This window comes from Oikopleura dioica, chromosome 2 (assembly GCF_907165135.1).
Source record: "Oikopleura dioica chromosome 2, OKI2018_I68_1.0, whole genome shotgun sequence".
In the NCBI taxonomy this organism is placed as follows: Eukaryota; Metazoa; Chordata; class Appendicularia; order Copelata; family Oikopleuridae; genus Oikopleura; species Oikopleura dioica.
This window is the reverse complement of record NC_137292.1, coordinates 2,879,521-2,900,938: the sequence shown is the minus strand read 5'-3', so window position 1 is coordinate 2,900,938 and position 21,418 is coordinate 2,879,521. Positions and strand designations below refer to the sequence as shown.

General features: G+C 40.0%; 5 protein-coding genes and 1 long non-coding RNA gene across 6 annotated transcripts; 3 read left to right on the top strand and 3 right to left on the bottom strand.

The window, feature by feature from the left end:
* Positions 1-492: 492 nt before the first annotated feature.
* Positions 493-11,707, bottom strand: LOC145698609 (uncharacterized). Its single transcript, XM_081775816.1, has 13 exons — positions 11,448-11,707; positions 10,956-11,342; positions 10,081-10,621; positions 8,962-10,006; positions 6,605-7,077; positions 5,294-5,615; positions 5,053-5,220; positions 4,767-5,013; positions 4,355-4,689; positions 4,170-4,313; positions 1,094-1,189; positions 835-1,052; positions 493-791 (listed from the first exon to the last, which is right to left on the bottom strand). Exons 1-13 carry the CDS (start codon positions 11,662-11,664, stop codon positions 659-661), a joined length of 4,326 nt encoding a protein of 1,441 aa, XP_081631942.1. The 5' UTR covers positions 11,665-11,707; the 3' UTR covers positions 493-658.
* Positions 1,363-4,544, top strand: LOC145698618 (uncharacterized). The gene is made up of 3 exons (XM_081775828.1): positions 1,363-1,771; positions 2,216-3,226; positions 3,303-4,544. The coding sequence occupies exons 1-3, from the start codon at positions 1,740-1,742 to the stop codon at positions 3,832-3,834; spliced, it is 1,575 nt and encodes a 524-aa protein (XP_081631954.1). The 5' UTR covers positions 1,363-1,739; the 3' UTR covers positions 3,835-4,544.
* Positions 5,175-6,758, top strand: LOC145698639 (uncharacterized). Its single transcript, XM_081775852.1, has 4 exons — positions 5,175-5,957; positions 5,994-6,269; positions 6,313-6,447; positions 6,489-6,758. The coding sequence occupies exons 1-3, from the start codon at positions 5,765-5,767 to the stop codon at positions 6,360-6,362; spliced, it is 519 nt and encodes a 172-aa protein (XP_081631978.1). The 5' UTR covers positions 5,175-5,764; the 3' UTR covers positions 6,363-6,447; positions 6,489-6,758.
* On the top strand, positions 7,831-8,962 carry LOC145698644 (uncharacterized). Its single transcript, XM_081775859.1, has 4 exons — positions 7,831-8,271; positions 8,354-8,432; positions 8,606-8,742; positions 8,782-8,962. The coding sequence occupies exons 1-4, from the start codon at positions 8,249-8,251 to the stop codon at positions 8,930-8,932; spliced, it is 390 nt and encodes a 129-aa protein (XP_081631985.1). The 5' UTR covers positions 7,831-8,248; the 3' UTR covers positions 8,933-8,962.
* Positions 11,708-13,838: 2,131 nt separating the features above from the next.
* LOC145698625 (inactive serine protease 35-like) lies at positions 13,839-17,008 on the bottom strand. Its single transcript, XM_081775835.1, has 9 exons — positions 16,822-17,008; positions 15,855-15,903; positions 15,348-15,503; positions 14,806-15,067; positions 14,620-14,761; positions 14,466-14,570; positions 14,291-14,417; positions 14,118-14,246; positions 13,839-14,070 (listed from the first exon to the last, which is right to left on the bottom strand). The coding sequence occupies exons 1-9, from the start codon at positions 16,836-16,838 to the stop codon at positions 14,059-14,061; spliced, it is 999 nt and encodes a 332-aa protein (XP_081631961.1). The 5' UTR covers positions 16,839-17,008; the 3' UTR covers positions 13,839-14,058.
* Positions 17,009-19,956: 2,948 nt separating this feature from the next.
* LOC145698651 (uncharacterized) lies at positions 19,957-20,563 on the bottom strand. Its single transcript, XR_014133933.1, has 4 exons — positions 20,543-20,563; positions 20,433-20,494; positions 20,311-20,364; positions 19,957-20,208 (listed from the first exon to the last, which is right to left on the bottom strand). It is a non-coding gene; the product is annotated as an uncharacterized LOC145698651 (long non-coding RNA).
* Between the last annotated feature and the right edge of the window lie 855 nt (positions 20,564-21,418).

Sequence of the window (21,418 nt, the reverse complement as noted above, 5' to 3'; positions counted from 1 at the left end):
ATTGGACGACAAAAATATACTGACTTCTGATTCGCTTAGAGGTCTCGGCCCCCAGAGTTTCCTTCGAATAGTTTGCCAACCCTAGTCATGATTGACTGATCAAGCCTTTTTTCGTGTAAATCATTATCAAAAACCATTGAAAAGATGACAGACTTATATACGCGGCCGCATCAGGATTTTTCCCTCAAGTCCAATTCAGTCAAAAAGCGAAAGAAGACTTGGAAACGGAACTCAAAGTCAAAGAGATATTGAAACAGTTCTCCGAAAACAACGCGATCGCTTAAAAACCCATTATTACGAACGAAAAAATATAAATTGCTGAATAATTTCTCTTCTAAATAAAAATTAAAATGCCATCCTAACAATCCGATGAAAGAAAATCATTTTGAGCCTGGCTCAAAGATGCTCAAGATCGAAAAGAAAGCAACTACACGATGAGCTACAATCTGGTAGAATCAATATTCAACAATTGGGAGCTCCAGGGATAAGTAGAAAAGGTAGGAAGCAAAAGCGCTGGGAGTTCATTTATTCTTCAATAAACAAACAAAACAAAAAAAAATGAATGTAGGAGGATATCTTCGTTCTTTATTTTTCCGTTTTTTAAAATCGTATGTGCAGTTCAGTATGCGCTTAAATACAGTCCAAAAAGAAGCGGTTTTTAATCTTCTTTGACTTGTGCGCCGCTCGGCATCTTTGTCTTTTCGTTTTCTACCTTCGTCCTCCATTCTTGAGCTGATTGCTCGTCCCCGATTCGTTCTTCCAAGTGGATCATTCGTTTCATCAAATGAAGTCTTAATTTTTACTTGAACGCGAGTCTCTTCTATTCAGTCTTACCGTCCACGTGACTTGGAGCAGCCCTCTATTCCTCGCAGCAAGACTCTTCTAGCATCCTCTCCATCGCCGTATTTCAAAAGCAAGTCTCCATAGACACCCCAAATGTCTGCTCGCTTCGAATGCACTTTCAGCATTTGCTCCAAAATCGTCTTTCCGTTTTCCAAATCGCCGAACTCGAATTGAAGCTTTGCGAATTTTTGCGTTATCATCACATGTGTCTAGGGAGGATTTTAATTTTTGGAAACAGAAGGTATAGTACCTTGGCTTTGTTAGCTTGAAGCGCGCGCTGAAGAGTGACAGTAGCTTTTTCAGGATTTCCGGCTTCGATTTGGCATCGGCCAAGTTTTGCCCAGAGCTAAAAAATATAATCAGAAGAGTTCTCAGCATTATCTCGACACTCACGACTTTTCTAAAAAGTGAGCAATATTAATATTCCCCCTAGCCGATAAAATATACATGAATGAGCTTGCTATCATGCCTCCAGGCAAGATCTATCACTCAGAATGGCTAAACCCTTGGCAACGAAATTCCAGACGCGAAAGTTTTTAGCTCTTTTTTATAAAAATCATCAAACCATAAAATAAGCCGAGACAAAGAAAAAATACTCACGCGACTACTAAATTCAAGAGGCTTCAATTTTCGCGAAAGAGAAAGAGCCTCTTTGTGAGTAATTAACTCATTTACTTTTTGCGCGTGAAAAAAACTCGAGACGAAGAATGAAAGATATTATTTATCGAGGCTGTTTGCTGTGATAAATTTATAATAAAAAACTGTCGATTGCCAGAAACAGAGGAGGGCTTATTAGGACGCAGTCTGACGGATTGGGAGAGAGTCGGATTTGTTTTACGATTAAAACGAGGGAACGCGAATGAGAAAAATGGAGAAATAAAGAAAAAGTCAAAGTTATGGAAGAAGAGGAAAGATTCATCGATGAAGGGTAAAGAAATTAGTGTATTTTTTTAGTTTTTTTGAAAATAAACACAAGATAATCGAGCTTCAGTCTCAAAAAATACCTCTTTCTTTGATAAATCAAGATCTCATCCAAGTGTGTGCCCAAAAGAGCTGATAAGCTTTTCTGGCGAAAGATTGAACTTGGGCACGCATAGCAAAAGTACCAATACGAAGTGATAATTCGAATGAGAAAAGAAAGAGAATATTTATGACGCAGACTCAAGACTACTCTGATCTTTTACGGCAATTTTCCGAGCCGGTGTACCTACCCCATGACGGGGTAGCTTTTGACTGGTAAATTGAATCATAGATTAAAATAAATGAAAAAAAGATCGTAGGTAGCAATTATATCATGACACTTAAGATATACCTTTCCATGATGATAAATTCACTAGAAAAATCTAAGAAAATAATCTAAGTTTTTTTCTAGGGATTTCGAAGATGTCCTCAACAAAAGCCTCGATCCAATCGGATCAAGACTCGATTCACTAAATCGAAAAACACAAGTTTCATTCATCCCCATCGCTCGGCCGCGGAAAAATCCACCGAGTGCGCGTGAGAAGAAAAGCCGTCCGGAATCTCGACTATCAAGTTCCAGCCTCATTAGGCGTACGCTCTCGCGGACTCATACTTTTGCAAGAAGCTTCAACCGAATCGTTGGTTTTGAAAAAGATGAAGAGCAGCTCGACGAAATCATTGAAAACCCTTATGAATTCAAAAAAGCGGGATCTTACGCGCACAAGAAGAGGCATCACGATCCGTACTCACGAAGAAAAAGATTTATTTATAAATTTCAAGCTTTTGGGATTTTTATTTCGATCGCGATGATCATTTGGTCAAATGTTGTTCTTCAAAGCGAATCGATAAAAAGCTTGGGCGAAAAAGAACTCGAAAGTATTCAATTTGTAATAGGAAGCTATCGTTTCAAATTCGACGATGGGCTTCGAGCCATCCGCTCAGTCGGAATCGCCAACTTAGTCCTAAACTCAATAGGAGTAGTCGCCACTTTCACAGGAATCTACTCAGGAATGATCGTCTATTCCATCTACACCGCCTTTATGACCCTCATCGCTATCGTTAACTACAGCGTTTTCATCTCCGACTCGGCGAGAATCATGAGAACTGCTGGAGAAAACTTTCAAAAACTTTGGATGATTTATTCACTCGGCCGGTCCGCGTGGACAAAGAAATTCGAAGAAGCCAACAAATGCTGTGGTTTTTACAACGGACTTGACTACTGCGGCGATTATATTACGGAAATGATTCTCGACCCTGAAATAAAAAGTGATCTCAAAAAAATTCACGATAAATTAGATGAGTTGGAGCACCAGCCGCAGTTGAAGTCGCCACTGCCGATGGAAGGGCAGAGCGCGTACAGTTATTACTCAGAGGAATCAAATTTTGAGGAAGAGGGGATCAACGAAACCAATAATCTTGAAATGTGAGCCAGATGTATTAGGAAAAAGGCACAAAACATAAAAAGTGCCGTAATATACCCTCAAATTAACACTTTTTAGCTCTTCCAAAACCGATGATTCATCTTCCTCATCGTACAGTTACGATGACTACCTTTTGGACACCAGAAGCGCTCGCCTGTCTCCTTACTCCCCGAACTCTCCGTGTGAGCTCATTACAAGTCTGGACATCAATTTCGGCCTGATGTACCGCCCATGCACGAAACGCGGCGAGCAAATCTTATCCGTCTACGATGTCTGCCCTAAAGACGTGTGTTTCACTGAGGGCTGCCAGCCAACCCTAGAATATTACGCAAAATGGAATGTGATAATTCCTTTGTTAATTTTTCTTGCCGTTTATTCCCTGGGCTTTATTTTTGGCCTGATTTTTATTTTTCAATTGACGCACAATTTCCGCAAAACCGTGGGTCTGGAAAGAAGAAGAACTCTTCAGAGAAAAAGCTCGAGGGAAAGAAAGAATATTTACAAAGCGCCAGCTTGGGTTTCGATGGAGGATGATAAGTTCCCGCAGCTGATCTGGGGGTATCTTTCGAGATGCTTTTACTCCGATTATATAAAAATAAAAGAAGGATAGGGTCGGAAAACAGCACTTCTCGGGTTACTTAAAACTATTTCGTATTCTTTATCAAAAGAATGTTTTTCCGCCCTGAAAAGCTTTCGCCTGGCTACGAAAGGAAATCTATATCCGAGTTCACGAAGCTCTAGAAAAACGCAGAACGCGAAAAAACACTCTTCATTTGGCCGAACATGAGCTCACCCAAACATCTTGGTTGGCAGACGGAAATCCATTGGGTGTTAAAAGCCCAACGAGGAATCACGTTTTTAGCCGCTCAAAATCAACTTATAATTGAAAAAATTGTTCTTATTTAAAAACTGCTGTATATGTGAAAATAACTGTAATAAGCTCACCTCAACATCTTCAGGATACTTTTTCACAGCTTCGCGGAGGATAGGAATGGCGCTGGAGTATTTACTGCTGTCAAGTTGAATTCCGATCACGGCGTGGTAGACTTTTCGTTCGTCGTTGCACTTTTTCGCTTCGTTGAATTGATTCTAGAATACACTCATTGACTGAGATCGTCGAAGAGTTTTACCTGTAGAGATTCTTTGTCCCCATAAAGTGCTTCCAAATTCAGTCTGGCCTTCCAAATGTTCAATCTATCATCCTCTTCTCTGAAATGAATCGTCTTCAGCGCCCTGTCCATCACCATCCTCGACTTCTCAATTTCTCCCGAAGCAATGTGGAAAGCGGAATAACGAAGCCAGATTTCTGAGTTGTTCGGAGCAGCAACGATCGCACGCTCCCAACCGGACACGTCTTCGGGGAGCTTTGACTTTTCCATTTCGCGCTCTGCTTCCCGTGCTTTATCTTCCATTTCTTCCAAAGAGAGGGCTTTGCTGGTGTTTTCTTGGGGCTCCTCCGTTGTCTTGTTGATGGATTAAAGAATGATTCACACGGTTAGGCCCCACAAAAAAGGGTTGAAGGTCATTTCTGTATCCGTTCCTGTGGTTTCTTTGATCTTCTCTCGACCTCTTTCGCCACCGTGTCATCAAAATCGAGATCCATTTCCGCCGCATCGAGCAGACTTTTTGGTTCCTCCTTGATCTTTTCCTTCGTTTCTTGAAGGTCAAGCTTGATCGCTTTTCTCGGCGCCTCGCTCTTTTCCTCCGTCTGTTCGATTTCTTTCTTTCTTTTTGTCGAAATGGTCAAGTTTTCCATTTTGGCATCGATGTAGTCTCCAACCATACTGGCCTAAGATAAGATAGGTTTAAGAAACAGCGGAAAACGAACCTGAAGAGATTTTTTCGATCGGACGGAAATTTGGACCTTGACGGGTTTTCCCTTTTTGAAGTATTTCTTGCAGATCTCGGCAGATTTGTCTTTCGGCATAAAATAAGGGGTCACCTTTCCAAACGGGACATTAACCACGCATTCTCGGCCAACACAGACCAGGACACCCTGAATTCTGGTTAAGATTCATCCAAAAATTTCGGGGAATTCCCGATTCCGTTTGGAAATAGAAAAACTTTACCTTGAAAGAAATTCCGAAAACGATTCCATCAAGAATATCTCCCTCCTTCAAATCCTCGCTCGTCGCTCCCCATGCTTTTCCCTTCTTTTCCGACTTCTCCGAAGGCGATTCGCTTTTGATTTCCTTGACAGTACCGAAATGAATTCCATTGACTTCAGATTTCGAAGTAAATTCGACGTCAGTAAAGAGCCTCATCTGCTCCGTTCGGCAGAGAAGACTTGGCCGGGAGAACGAAATCGCCGGATGGCCGTTGAAATTGAGGGCGCGTAGGAATGGGCCGTCGTGGATTAAAGTCGTTTTGTCTTGCTTTTTCGAGGTTTTTCTTTGCTTTTGCTTTTTTGTTGTTTCAGTAAAGTCAGATGGTTGTTCACTGTTCTAGCAGCGCTTTTGTTTCACTTGCAAAACGATAGCTTCTTTTATCAATTTGGGCGGAGCGGCTAATCGAAAAAACGGAAAAATAATGAATCAAAAATGAAGAGCACTTCCAGTAGCCATGAAAAAGTGAACACAAAGATATTCGAAAATGCGGAGGACAACATCGAAATCCGGCCGTTTATTTGGATCAGCTCAGAGGAAGAGCTTTTCTTTGTCAACATGAATTGCAAAGTTAGATTCGTTGTCCGGCATTTCGAAGAGCTTGCGAGACTCTTTGGCTTTGATTCATGTAGGTAAAACTAATCGCAGAAAAAAATATTTTCAGTCGATTTGATTGATCAAAGCGGGCAAATTGTGGGGCTTGCGGACTTGGAAGAAAATCAACCGTTTGACAAAATGAAGAAATTTATAAAAGTTTCAACAGAATTCTTCCTCATAGCACCGGTTCAAAAACAGATGTTTGACTCAGATTTAACTTACCAAAGAATTATAAGAACCATGATAAGTGAAGAAAAAGAACGTGCCAAAATGGCAACTCTGGTCAAGAAATCCCGAGGAAAAACCGCTACAAAAACTTATCGAGAAACGACTGTCAGAATTGGTATGAAAACACAGTAAGGAAATAAAATTAAATGAGGTCTTAGAATACAAAATCGAATATTGCCACCTACTGGACGAAAATATCCGGCGATAAGGGTCGAAAATCATCCTCGAGCGCGTGGAATAAAGTTGGAAAAGAAATTCAAAAGATGAAAAATTCTTCAAGATCTACTTCTACGGTAAGTTCTTACAATTGATCATTTGTTTCCTCGAAATTTAGGGTTCGAGTACTAAATCAAGTCCCGCTACAAGCCGCCGACCCAGTAAAAAACCGAAAATATAGAACTGAACATAAAAGAAAAAGCAATAAAAAACCTTTCCTTTTTCAACTTCGACTTGACAAACAGCAGCTCATTCTTTTCCCCAAATCCGACAAATTTCGCTAGCGCAGTTGTTGTGGTTCCGTCTTTTTCAGCTCCGCCGACCATTCTCGCGGTAAATCCCTTTGCTTGGCCGATGAACTCGACCAGCGGGTTGGCATCACCCGCGGCGCGTTCGTACTCGCACTTGACGACGTATTTGCAAAGAACAGCGTCGCCAAATCGAATGTTCATTCCTGCGTATTCCATGAAATCGTTCAATTCGCTCTGATAGCTTTCGAAAATCACGCTTTCGGAGAAGTACTCTGGCAGATCCGTCATCTCATTTTCTTTCGTAGTCACCAAGAAACGCTTCTTCTCAGGGTTGACTTGAATGACCTTGGCGAGAATTGTATCGCCAATGGCAGCTGCTTCGTCGTGGTGGGGGATGAAACGCTCGACCATATTTGAACGGGAAAGGAATCCCCGGACTCGCCCGCCGAATTGAAGCTAAAAGATCATGAAAATCGTTATTTTTTCTTCGGAAAACCATCGAGGATTTATAGGGATTAACAAGAGCGCCAATTTTGGATTTAAAACTTTCTCATGGAAAAGTTAAAATGCCCTTTGAAATCGGAAAATAATCAATCAGAAGCAAAAGAGAAACAAAAAACAATTAAGAGTTGTTTCCGTCTGAAAATGAATGAGGAGCAAGCAAATAAAGAGGAGATAGAATTGCTCGCCAAAGAGGATCAATTTTAATCCAAATTGAGCTTCTCCGACGACTTGGCTCCGGGCTTCAGAGCCATTCAGATGATCATTCAGACTACTTATTCTCGCGCATGTCAGAAGAACAGTTAGGCGAAACAGAGGATTTTTTTCAAAAGGTAGGGAAGGTATAAAAATTAGTTATTTCTTCCTGTTCAAAGAAAATAGAGGTAAGAAATGGGAGATCTTACAATCAATAGTTCGTCTGTATGTAGAAATAAAATCTTTTAGCTTTGACCTTTAAGGAAATCGATGTTGTTGTAACTAGTGTACTTGCAGATCAGATCTGTATATTTCCTTGATAACATTTATTGATCGGCAGTATACAAGTATCAGCTTTATTAATCTCTAAAAATCAATTGATAAAGTAAAGATACCAGGAAGTAAAGCAACACGCAAGTATTATTTACGCATTTTATGCTTCGTAAATTATGAACAATCACGACGACCATAAAAAGAACAAACTACTGATAAGCAATCATTATCACGATGCCTTGTTCTGACCTTCATTCGGTTTCAATCGCTTGGATAATCCATTTCCCCTTGTCACGGATCAGGCTTATCGCCTTTCATGCTTTTTGTCTTCTACCTGCCAGATCAGCTCTAGCAGATCCCGATATCCCGAAAAGAACGGGCTCGAGATTAGACAAGATAAATTTTTAATTTTTCGCTTTCTACTTTTTTCTACTTATTTTCGCGTATCGATTATTCTGAGTCAATCAGGCGCACGTTCTAGTGTTCAAAGTGGAGGACCCTCAAGAACGGAGAAAAGGCACGAGACAGGAAATTAAAGAAAACTTTCTCACGGGCGATTTTTATTTTTAGAAATAAAAGGTGAAGATTGATTCAGAAGAATTTTCAGAAGGAGAAAGAGGAAAAGAAAGAATGAATCCAGAAAATACGGAAATAAACTATGAGGATCCTGGATCTGTCAAGGTAAAAAATGGTCGATCATTAGGGGAATGCTCCATACTTGCTCCTAAAGAGACCTAAATCTGATCCTAACCGTAACTCTCAGGACATCAGAAAACGATTCGGAACCCGAACAAGCACCGAATTCATCAAACCTAAAAATCCATCCGTCTGCGCTAGAGCAGGTGAAGTCATCTTTCCCCAAGTTAAGCATCCCCCTTCTATGCCAACTGAAAATGAACTTCCGAGAACTATCCAAGTCAGAGTTTTGAATTATTTATCAGAAAAATCGTTTATGGCACGAGAAAATTGCTTAAACTCGAAATAAGAGCAAAATAATTACACAAAAGCGTGGCAGGAAATCATCAACGAGGGATTCCGCGAGGCTGAAAAAACAATAGACTCATCCTTCTCGATTGAAAAAGAAAACCAAACCATCACGAAACCAGTCAAACCTCCCAAACCAGCAAGAACAGTTTCAAAAGCTCTTGGAAGGTCAAAAAATGTCAAATTTGTTATCCTCACGCATTTTAGGCCATTTGCGAATACGAATGTTAAGACGACTCCAGAGTTATTGACGAAAATTAACGAAGTTATGCGAAAAAATGCTGTGATCAAGGACTTTGAAGCTGCTGTTTCAGAGTTTTATAAAACTGTGCGCGAGTTCGAAAGCATGAAAAAATAAAAAAAAGAAGCCGCCTTTTTATATCTTACCTGGAAGCCATATTCCGTCGATTTGACCACCTGTCCGAGCAAGAGTTTTCCCTCTTCCAAATCGTCCAATTTCGAACCGCATCTATGAGTCCATCCCCTCGTCGACGCTGCTTTTACAACTTGAATTTTGCTTCCCTTGACGTTGTCTCTCAATTTGGTCTCGACGACCACCTTTTCCAGTTGCTCCTTCTTTGTCCTGATCAGATCATAAAACGAGCTAGCGACAAGTGGGTCCAGAGCGAGGTCGTTTTTGGAAAGCGTAACTTTTGTTCCGTCTTCAGTCGTTCCTGTGATCATATTTGGCGGCTGCTCATCGTCGATTTTGACTGTTATCTCGCTGCCGATCAAACTCGATTTTTCGGAACTTTTTGTTTCCTTCTTCTTTTCTTTCTTTTCCTCCAAGACAAGCGAACCAACAAGTTGATTTTCCCTTTCCGCGGAGACTTCCAACACTCTGCATCTGACAACTTGACCAGTTTGAAAGTTCTCTTTTGTTTCTTTGATGAACTCGTGAGAGAGCTGCGAAATCGGAACGTAAGCTCTGATATTATTGAAAAACTGGACAACGACGGAAGTAGTGTGGACATTGACAATTGTTCCGAGAGAAATGTCGCCTACTTCGATCTCGTCAAGATCCGTGAATCGCTTCAGCCCCTTTGTCTTCAAAATGGAGGTTTTGGCGGTGAGGAAGACTCGATCAGAGGATTTGTCCAGCACCATGACGCGATGAGACGAGCCGAGTTTGTACTTTTTTTCCAAGTTTTCTTTCGACATCCGGCTGTTTCCCGTGTGGTTAGGAGTAATCTGTCCATACAAGTGCGGCGCGAGCTGGAGAGTGACCCAGCCGGCGTCGTTGACTTTGCACACTTTTCCGAGAACGATTTGCGTGGCTGAAAACGAGTCGTAGCGGAAGAACTCGGCTTCGACTACCGATTCGCGGAAGGTGAGGAGGTGCAGTTGTTCGCCAGTCATGTGGCCGATGATTCGCGCTTTTACTTCTTTGCCGACTGGGAAATGTGAGAGCAGATCGTCGACTCGGTTTTCACTGAAAATGGTTTGAGGAAAGAAAATTTCGTTTTGAGTAATTTATTGAGAGACGAGATTAAGAAAAAGTCTAACCTGAGATTATGTCTAGGGCACCAGCCGAGCTCTCCATTTTCTCCGAATTCCAAAATAACGCCACCTCCAGCAGCAAGTTTGACTTTTCCTTTAACAACTTCTCCATCTCTATCCGCCGCTTTCTCTTCATTCAAGGTCATGTATCCGACCGAATTCGCCAAGCAAATGCGCTTGAATTCGTGGTCGACGTAAATCACTCTCGCCTGGATTTTCTCTTCTTCATTTTCGTTGCATGAAAAAGGCGTGGCAGATTGAGAGTGATGCATAGTCGCGTTGAAACTCTCGACTTTTCCGCCGAAACCTTGGCGATTTTTCTGCTTGATTTGGAAGTTGACGACAGCGCCGGGAAGAACACTGTCGATGTCGGAAATTTTCCCGATCGGGCCGCTACTTTGTGTGGAAAGGACGATCTGGCGCCCGTCGAGGAGAATTTCTTCGACGAAGAACACGCTTGTTTTGCCGAGAACTAAATTGGCACCTTCTGCGTTCTCGGTAGAAATGAAACCTTTTGATTCTTCGAGACCAAGGTCGATTATGAAACCTGTATTGGGCTGGACAAACTTTCAAAAAACATGAGTTATGAGCCCAGACTTTTAGACCAGACTTTTTCTTTAAAAAAAATATGTCCGGATTTTACGGACAAAAACGGACAAAACGGACATGTCCGAGACTAGACCGGACAAAAATCCGTTTTTTCGATCCGGACACGGATAGACTAGACTTGGGTTTTTCGCGGAGGACACGGACACGGACAGACTAGACTTTTAGATTTTGCTTCAAATTTAGAACCCTGGCCCTGAGAAAAGGATTTTTTTGAAAAATAGGCTAATTAAAAGTTCAAACACTCCGCTTATTACAGGTTGCCGAGCCCGTGCCTGTATCTTCCTCGGAAGTGACTGTACCAGCCAAGTTTTGTCCCTTTGAAAGCTTGTCGACTCTCAAGTTAGCGTTGATGAATTTCGGCTTGAGCGAAAGATGGAGCTTTGATTTCTTTCTTTTGACCGATAAACTGGTCAAAACCGCTTCTCCGATTGAATACATTTTCTCCAACTCGACGGCGACGTCCTTGCTCATCAAATCCGTCACTTTGTCTGAGACCTGGTCAAGCTTCACGTAGCCAGTCGCGCCGCCGGGATAGACGACGGACATGCCAAGTTCGTCGATTGTGCGGACGAAGCAGAGAGCTTTGGCGTTACGATTCGCCAGTTTTGTCGAAATGCAGATCGCGTTTTTTGGCAGCTTTTCGATCTCTTCTTCCGCTTCTGAAAGATAAAAGTATGAAAATGAGTCAGCCGACCGAAACTCTCTTTGTCTCAAAAGTGTTCGAATTTGAGAGGCTTTTATCTTCGATTTCAAATAAAATTTACCTTCATCTTCATCTTGGACTTTCTTCTTTTTCTTCATTTTCTTTTTGTGCGCTTCTCCGACTTTCTTCAGCGTCTTTTTCGATTGCTGCGAGAACAGATCTGGCTTCTTTCCGACTTGCTTTCGGACTTTTTTCATGATTTTCTTGTCCTTTTGGCCCTTGGAAACGAGGCTTCCGCCGCGAGGAAACAATTTTGATGCCATCCCTTGAGTCGGCATTTTCCGATTTTTAATTTGGACTCTGAAAAAGTAAAAGAGGAAGATAAAATAATTTATTTTGAGCCTTTATCATTCAATTTTTTGCTATTTTCTTATTTGACCAAAATAATTATCCTTACACAGTTTATTTCAATTTTGAATAAAACAAATTCAAGAGTAGTTTTAACAGAAATGAAAACCCAATGTGGAAAACGGGAGAAACAACCGTATTAGATATAATAAATTATGCTTCATTTTGTAAAATAATAAAAAATATACAAATAATAGATCGACAGCATCAGAAAAGTCTTCTCTAATATTTCTTCATTCGTCGGCACCAGATGCTCTTATGAAAAAAGAACAATCTTTGGTAATCATTTTATAGGAAAAAGGGATTTTCAAATTTCTAAGGCGCGCCATGAAGAGTCGGGCGGCCAATCACGGATCGCCCTCACGCACCATGGGAAAATCTCGAATTCATCAAAGAGATCTTTGGCCACTAATTATTTCTAGAATTTCTAGAATCAATTCTTGAATTTTCTAGAAAGTAAACGAGTAACGCTGATACCCTATTTCAACCCCCTCGCTCAATTTATAAACCTCAATTAAATAAAAAGAGCTACTAGCCGAAGATAGGTGCTATAACTGATGTGCTATCATGGCTGTTGGACAGCACATGTAATGGCTTCTGAAGATGTGCATGCATTTTGATTGAAAATAAATTTAAAGCTTAGGGGGTTAAGGGCCTCACGAGTCGACAGTAAATACAGAAAGATATGGGTCTTATCGACAACTGTAACTTTCTAGGGTAAAACGTCTTTATTAAGCAAACAAAGAAATTGGAAGGCTAGTGCTTCTTGACTGAATATTTTTTCAAATTATTTGCTTTGTTGCAAAATTTCTTAGAAGCAGCAATATCTTGGTCGAAGCACTCCAAATATCGTTGAAGAGCAGGAGTTGCCTTGTGGAAGGAAATCATCGGCCCGCAGTAAGGCTTCTTTACAGGAGATCGCCATTTCTTCTGATTTATCGTATGAACCATTCTATCATTCATTCTTATTCCGGTAATATTGCCAATTTGGCCAAGCCAGTGGCCGAGAGAAGTTCCTCCAAAGTCAGAGCCGTATCGCACATTCGTATTACTTTTTAGACAAAATGAAGAGTCTCGAATATGATGGCAATATGGCTTTTGAAGAATTTCCGTCATGAGCTCCCAACTTATGATGACAAATTCAGCATCAGGGCGACTCTTCAAACTCGGTTTTTCAATGTCGGACTTAGGATGCCACCAGCCGAAATACATGCGAGGATGATATTTATCAAGAACTTGACGTGGATATTAATTATGGTCTGGATATATGATCGTTTTTATGAATTCGTACCCAAATCTGTCTGATAGAGATTCGAACAGCCATAGAAATCATCGTCCGTTTTACCAACAATTGTTCCTTCTGGATAATTAGCAGCAACATATTCAAACCAATGATATAATTTTTCCCCAAATCCCTTTGCATAGCCGCTGAAACTTGCATTGATCGAGACGATGTCTCCAAAAGTTTCATTCTCAGCACGCCATTCGGGGTTCCACTGGTCAATAATGTATTTATGCTCGATATCGGATGATAAAAGCCACGTCTCTCGCTGAGCTTCTCTTCTTTCGTAGTTTTCAAATGAGCTGAATATTTTTTCGAACAAAAAATGACATTTAATTCATTAAATAATTAATTTTTTTTTTTTTTTTGAAATAATAAAAATGAGCAAGCTTACGCTAAAATTCCGACAACGACTCTTCGTTTTTCATGTTTATCTTCCGCCTTTCGTTCTCGATAGTCATATTCGTCTGTTGAATAAGTGGAGGTATACTGACAACCTGCGCTCTGATAGCCAAGTATCAAAATAATTACAAAGCAAAGAAAAATTGCTATAAATGTTCGAGTTGAAATCATCTTTGATCTGAGAATCCTTCAGATGTTAACATAATCCTGTCATAGCCCGTATTTGCAAAGTCTGAATAACACTTTGCATGGCAACTTTCCGTGATAGTCCATCTCATAAAATTTGTTTGCTGTTCATTTCAAGTAGGAAGAATTTTCCTACGAGCGATAAAATCAATATCAAAAAGAGTTTATTTGAATAAAAAAACCGAACAACTTTTTGAAACATCAAAAAGACCTCCCAATTCCTATATTTTCGTTTATTATACTCATTTTTGAAAGCAACAGGGAACTAAAAGTGTCTGGAAAAGAAGATAAAGTCCGTATCCACAGTAAATTTACAAGAAAAAGTTTGTTGTAGCAGTTTTTTGGGTTCGTCTTTTTCGTATTTTGTGAAGATTTTTTTGTTTTGTAGAAATGAATTTTTAACTTCGAAATGCTGGAATTTGCGGTGGCAGATGGAATTTAACGCGATGAGGTTTTAGTTTTCATCCTTTGTTTTATTGATTTGTCAATTGTTGAGTAAAGAGTGTGGCTTACTTTGTAATAGGGGCGACTGTGAAGCTGCTCATCCATCATCTTTTTGCACTTTTCGATGTCGCCATCAGTGATCCACGTGCAAATCGTCACGTACTTAGGTGGTGTAATTCTTACTGCTGCTCCAAGTCGCTAGAATTGATCTTGAGAAAGACGAAGAAATGAGAGATGCTTACCCTGTCTTCGTGAATGTCAGTCCACCCGGTATTCACGCCGATCAGACTGGTGATAACTTTGCTTTTCTTGTATCGAGTTCCACTTCCATAAGCGCTTTTGTGCTTCATGTAGATTCCACCGCCATCACTGAAGATAAGAGATATGGGTGCCTCCTTAATGGCTTGCAATTCTTACCCTCCTTTGTCGCTGTCACACTCGCTCCAGAGCAAATCATTCGTTCTTCCGATGAGCGGGCACCATCTCACTGCCATTTTGTCTCTTGGCTCGATATCATACGCGCTGAAAAGTTAATTTGGACAATGAGGAAAAAGTTTGAACTTGAATTTACTTCATAAAAAGTCGAATACCCTTCGGGTAGCGGATATGAAACGGATGGATCTTCTCAGGTGCAATAGTTATGTTCATGAAGCTAGTTACCAGCGGCTTGGCCAGCGTAATTACGGCATAGTCGTGCTCGTAATTGAGGCGATCTGAAAATGAAATGGTTTCTGTATCGAAAAATGCTAAATTTCACCTGGTTTCGGATTTGTCCAGCCACTTGGCAAGTGCATCTGCGACAATTTCACCCATTTAAAACTCTTCCTTGATTGCAAATTCGAAGTTTTTGATCTCTTAAAATTCTTGTTTCGTTTTCTTCGGGATTTCTTTGTTTTTCTGCGGCTTCTCGAACTAGCCGCTCGGCGAGATCGGCGACGATTTTTTGAGTTTCGTTTTGATTTTCGCCTTGAAGGCAGCGATTTTTTGTGAATTCCGATTCTTAGGCGACCGTCAGGATACTGAAATGGAAGTTTTATTCAGAGAAAATAACTAAAGAGGAGAATAAAAATGGCAAGGCAAGGAAGTTCATGCTTTTTCGAGTTATCCATATTCAACTCGGAAATGATCCATCAAAATGAAGAGAATCAAATTTAGTTCGAATTTGATCATTTTCGCAATTAAAAAAAATTGATCTCTTTTATCATCGATAGCGGAAAGTAGATTTCCTTCCGAATCGCGATAGCCTGTCTCCTTGCTTGTTTAAAAAAGAACTAAAGAATGCGTTGAATTGTTATTTACCAGATAGTCTCTACCATTGTGAATGCAGTGGGCGGCGGTGAGGACGTGTCGCTCGGAAATCATCGTTCCACTGCACATTCCCCTGTCGGCTTTGAAGCGGACGACAGTGTTGTACGGCGTCTTTGAGAGATCATCTTCGCTGATCGGAAAACGACCGTCTCTGTCTTTGCGGGGCTCAACGAAAATATTCTCGGCATTTTTCATCTTATAGCAAATTTTGTTTCGAAAGAAATAGCCGCAAGCGGCTTTCTATACGCGAAGTTCAAACGCTAGATTTTGATTCATTAAAGCCGCAGGCGGCTTTTTTTTTGTTGAGTTTTTTTCTTTGAAATTTAATAAAGAAAGTTTATTTTTGGAAAAGCTCCAATGTATCGCGTTAAAACTCACAAATCATTGGCGCGATAGGTTTCGGAAATTTTCCCGGAAATTTATAAATCCTCCGTTTAACTTTGGAGCGTCTCCAAAAAAGTGCAGAAAAAAGTGAGCGCTGGTGTTTGTTTCGTTGAGCCCCGGATCGAAAATTTCGGCTTGTGATAAACCAAGTATCAGCTGCCAGCTGAAATAATAGAATTGAAACAATTCAAATAGTTAAAAATAATTCAAGCTTTTATTAAAAAAAGGTTTGAAAAATCTTAAATTTCTCGAAAAAATGGCCCAACAAATTAACGTTTTGACAAAACTGTGGGTCTTCATGAAAAAATTGACTTTGCCTTATTCTAGCGCAGTCAATCTTGAACCCAGGTCTGAGCCACGTGCGCAGCGACCCAGTGGGGCGCCTGTTCTGCACCGGTCGACCTTCCTAAAACGCTAATTTTATCACTGACTCGAGTTTGACAACTTTTGTTGAAAGGCGATTTGACGAGCCATTACGAGACCGTAAATCAGAGTCTCTGACAAAAGACTTCAAGGAGCATTATCAGTTTTATATTTTCAGCTTTATTCGGAATAAATTATTCTCCCTTCATTATTTTTCAGAAACGCTTATTTTGATGATAATATGAGAACCGCTGGAAAAATTGAATCAAGCCCCCGCTGGAGCTTGTTGAACAACTGTTTATTTTCAGAAAAGTGAATGAGAATGGCTCAAGTGTTGCTCAAGGGGGACTTGATTGAATTGATCAGAAATTATTGGTCCTCAGCACATTCCTTACTTTTATCACTAATTCTGATTTGGTAAATTAACCACTTATATTTTGTTGATTTTTATGGCAGCCCGTAAGACTTTTTTTGGAAGGCAAATTTTAAGAAAAGTAATTTTTTTTTTCGATATTCGATTTTCGAAACCATAAATGTCAATGAAAAATAATCGATTACAATTTTAAGAATCTATTTCAAATTGAATACCAATTCTAATTTTTTGAAAATCATTTCTAGACTTCACCGAGAGTGAAACGGGAAAGGGAGGCCAGGAGCCTTCTCCCTCTCTAAAAAAATCTCATGGTAGTTAGGATTTCCGGAAAAATGAAAAACTTACAGGACACCAAATCTCATTTTCAAATTTATCTTCTTCTTCTTTCTTCTTAGTCCGATTTCTCTATCTTCTCATCGATGCAAATAATAATTCTCCCTCTCCGCAATTGAATTTCTCCAATTCCGATTGAATTCTTCTCCTGTTCCTTTTTTCTCGCAAACCACGAAAATTGCCGATCTCAGCACTTTCGCAGTCTAAAATTAACAAATTTTAAGATTTTTCGTAAAATTATTATTTGAATAAAAAAAAATTATTTTCAGAAAAGCGAACATTTTCTAGATTTCTTTTATCCAGCGCGGGAGGTTAGAAAGAGAGCGCACGGTTTTAGCGCCACCCAACAAGTTTTAGGTTTTTCTTTCGCGCGTCTTAGATTTTCTGAGCTGGCGAGTGAAAGCTGAGCTTCAGTTCTGAGTGTGGCGAGTGTTTAAACTTCTGCAAGGTGGCTCTTTTTCAGAAGACCCTCAAGTCTTTTGGAGTGGAATGAGAGGTTAAGGGATAAGGGTCAACATAAACTTTTAAATATGAAGAAAGAAAGAAAAGCGTACTGTCAATACAGTATTGATCATATTGAGATTTAAGGGTATATCGATGGTTAACCATTGTTAAAGCGAATCGTTACAGTAATTGTTAAAGCAGATTTGATCACACTTTTTATCCCCCTAAATCACTAGTTTCTCTTCTGAAAACCAGCCTTTTTGGCGCTCTGCCGATGACCGACCTTGTCGATCATTATTTGTCAACGAAGGAGAGTGACAAGCTCGACAATCTTGACCATGCCGCAAGAGTAATTTCGCTCTGTAAAACTTACGCCGAAGGAATTTATATCTAATGAATCTATGATTTAATGGTTAACCGTTTCCTTTTCTATAATTAACCCGCGCTCGCATGGCGGATGACCTTATGAAAGTGCGAAAAGATAAAAAAATTGAATCTCTTTCTACCGATTTAGAAATCGATGATTTCAGATCAGCAGTTTTTCCGATCCCAAAGTTGTCGAAAAATGCCCATCTTTGATGTCTTTTCGAAGCGAATATAAATCGTAAATCAAAGGACGTGTGTTAGAATGTCCAAATAAAATATATCTTGTCAGTCGATTCAATGAAGTTGGTCCCGTGCCGCGGCGGAAATTGATGAAGCAACTTCCGGCGGATGGCACTTTTTGACAGGAGCTCGCTTTCGAGGTTCTTTATCGAGGTTATTAGCTTCGCGGGCAGAACCCAGTTCCGGAACTCAGGAATTTCTAATTTTAAAATTTTTTGAAGAATTCTAGTTTCACTGAATTTTCTGCGCGAAAATGATCTTTCGAGCCGAAAGCCGCTATTGCTGCGGCTATTTTTCTTAAAAGCTCGAAGCCGCAAGCGGCTTTTCGAATTAGCAAGTCAAAATTCAACCTTTTTTCTAGGAGAAAAAGTTCTCTTGATGAAACTTTAGTGGGTGTTGTTGAACCCGGTTTCCAAACAAAAATAGAACATGTGATTTTCTCTGAGGTCAAAATCCAAAATGTTGCTCGATCGTCGGAAAATCCTTAGTTTTGTGTCTGACGGAAACCGCCAGACAGGTGATAAATTGCGCTCTCACTGCCCGAATAGGACCACTTGACATTGACCGATCAAATGTGGAAAGTACAGATTTATCAATGATGATCAAGGAGGTCGGGTTTGATGATTTCATGGACCCGCGATTGGAACTATAATAGCCCGGGGATGATTTGGCTCGCTAGAAATTATCTCCGGCCATATCTTAATCATTATCTAGTCAAACTCGGCAAAGAACTAATAAACAAGAATTTCCTGAAAATTAAATTGGAATCGAGAAGCCGCTTGCGGCTTCGAGTCTCAAAAGGAGAGCCGCGCTTGCCGCGGCTTCAATTCTTATTTACTCGAAGCCGCAAGCGGCTTCTCGATTTGAGAAATTGGTCAAACCATATTTCAGTGTTTTAGGAATTCACAAGCTATCTCTTTATCTGAATCTCTTGAGAATATTTTTATTGTAATTTGATTGTTGGAATTCACAACTCAGCCGAAGAGTTTAAAAAAATTTGATGTTCTGTGCACGCGTCATGAATTCATTTAGCATGATCGAGTGTGCCGGGGAAAGACAGCTCGGCACCGCATTGGATTTTAGGCACAACACTGAGAACAACGGGCACGGGCGCTGAAATTCCGACCAAGCGGCGCCCGGTGGACACATCGACTTGACTTTGTGCGCGCGATCAGATTTCTCTTGGTGGTGTAAGAATATGCTCAAAAGATTACAGTTCTGGAAAGAATGGACTTGGAAATTTCAACACATTTTGTTGGGGAAAATTTTCAACTATGTTTTTCCAAATTTTCTCTTTTAAAATTTTTCAAGAAAAAGTAAAAAGTGAACTTTAGTAATAAATTCTCTTTGCGAAGTGGCGGAAGGAAGAGTTTGTCGTGGCCCGTGCCCCACGCAGAGAGTAGCTTGAGCGCTACAATTTCATTCGTGTTATCATAATCTGCTGATAAGACCTATCCGTTGTGTTTGTGGTCTAGCGAGTTGCAAGGGCAGACGCACAACCGCAAGAATGTCATGACCGCATCACAAGCGTAAAAAATAGTGAAACGAGAAAGAAAGAGAAAGTTAAAACTAGAAGTCTCTGAGACTCAAAACTTATTGAACCTTTTCTGCAATTTTAAATTTTTTTAATAATAAACGGAGTGGATTCGGAAACAGTGAATTATGAGGACTTCCTTAGCTACCTTATCCGATTAATTCTTTTGTTTTACAAAAGTGTCATTTTGGATGATAAAAAATTACTTTTCAATAAAGCTGCCTCCTTCAATAATGATCGAGTGAAAAAACGAAATCAAGGAAGAATGTCGATTTATTGCAGCGAGCGAAGCGGGGCACAATTGTAGCTTACCGAATAACTGGCAGTCAATAATTTGTTTTGCCATCACAAGGAGAGGGTTTGAATGCGAGTCTCTTATTCTTTAAAATGAGCGAATTTTCTAAAATGCTTGGATAAAAGCTGTTTCTTGAACGAGATTCTTTCTTCACTCGATTGATCAATCTAAAACATTCACGACATTCACGACATTTACGACATTCAAAACATATTTCGGGAACATTCGAACATCTCGAAAATTTGATTAATTCATTCAACAGTATGAGTATCTTGCAGCATTTTTTATTATTTTTTTTTCTTGAACAGGTAAAATAAAAAGAGAAAATAACAACATTTCAGTCCGGTAAGCCTACGAATCACCAAGACCGCCGAGTATAAATTAAACGAAAGAAAAATCAAGTTGAAGCAGGATTCTGCGGATTGAGAAGAGTTTCGATCTTACCATTGAGAGAGTGGTAGCCATAACGGCGAAGCTGGTCAGAATATTGCTTGTTCCAGAGATCGGAGAATTCAGAGCGCTTCTTCTGATTCAGGGTTGTCAGTTTTTGTTTACGATCAAAGGGCACCTTATGCAATTGGCCAGTTGGCGGCCCTAGAATTAGATCAAAAATATCTTCAACCGTTGACAGTGCATTTAACCAGTCATTTCCATCGTCCATCAGCGGCGAATAAGTCTAAAATCATGGGGTAAAATTAAGTTATTAGGATGATGAATAAGGGTATCTCTCTATTGAAAACTTACCAGAAAAGGGGACGAATTTCCAAAAAGACCAGCGCTGTAGGCACATGCAGAAGCAAAAAGTCCTATAAGAAAAGTCAAAAATAACAAAATTATCAAAAAAATAAACAAACCTAGTAATCGTCTCATTTAGGATTGTCAAAAAGTAAATTTTCAGAAAACAAACGGGCTTTTATTGACAGAGAAGCTGATCCAAGCATTAATATTTTAAAGAAAGAGTGTCGACTCGGATTAAAGCGACTTCTGGTAGATTTAATGGCATCAAGGGACTTTTTGGCTGAGAGTGGTTTTTAACTGTCGTTTGAGCTACAGTAATGACACGAGTTGCGCAGAACAAGGCAATAATTGACTGCTGGTGCCGGTTTGCAACAAAGAGTTTTATATGCAGTTTATATTATCGAACTGATTTTTATACTTCATTTTATTATGAAAGGTCGACAGGGATATTAAAAAAAAATCAAATCAGAAATTTTTTTTGAAAAATTTTTTTTAACATTCAAATTTCTTCGACATCGCTTGGAGCGACACAAGCATCCAATTGCTCAGTGTAGAAGAGCTGTGGAAAATATGATGCTCCCCATCCTTCTGGCTCGAAGGTGTGATTGCCAATGATGTCAACAGAGTCGATGGCTTCATCGACAAGATCGAGTCGTTGGATAGGACAACTTCCATCTGGACATTGCCCAGGAAAGAGGAAGATCGAGTTGTCAACAAGCATTGAAGATCCACCATAAATAAACTTAAAAAATTTTCAAATACAAAGAGACTCAAAAATCTACCTCTTGAAGTTTTCCGACAACATTCCAATATTCGTGGAGGTCGAGCTCGTAAATTTCGTCCTGCAAGTCTCTGTCATACCCTTCAACCCGCACAACACCTCCCAACAAGAGCAGTTTTCCTGATGGAAGAGTGAGAAAGCTATGTCCATCGCTTCCTACTGGACTAAAGATATAAATGAAAGCAAATATTAAAAGTTCAAACTGGTTCTC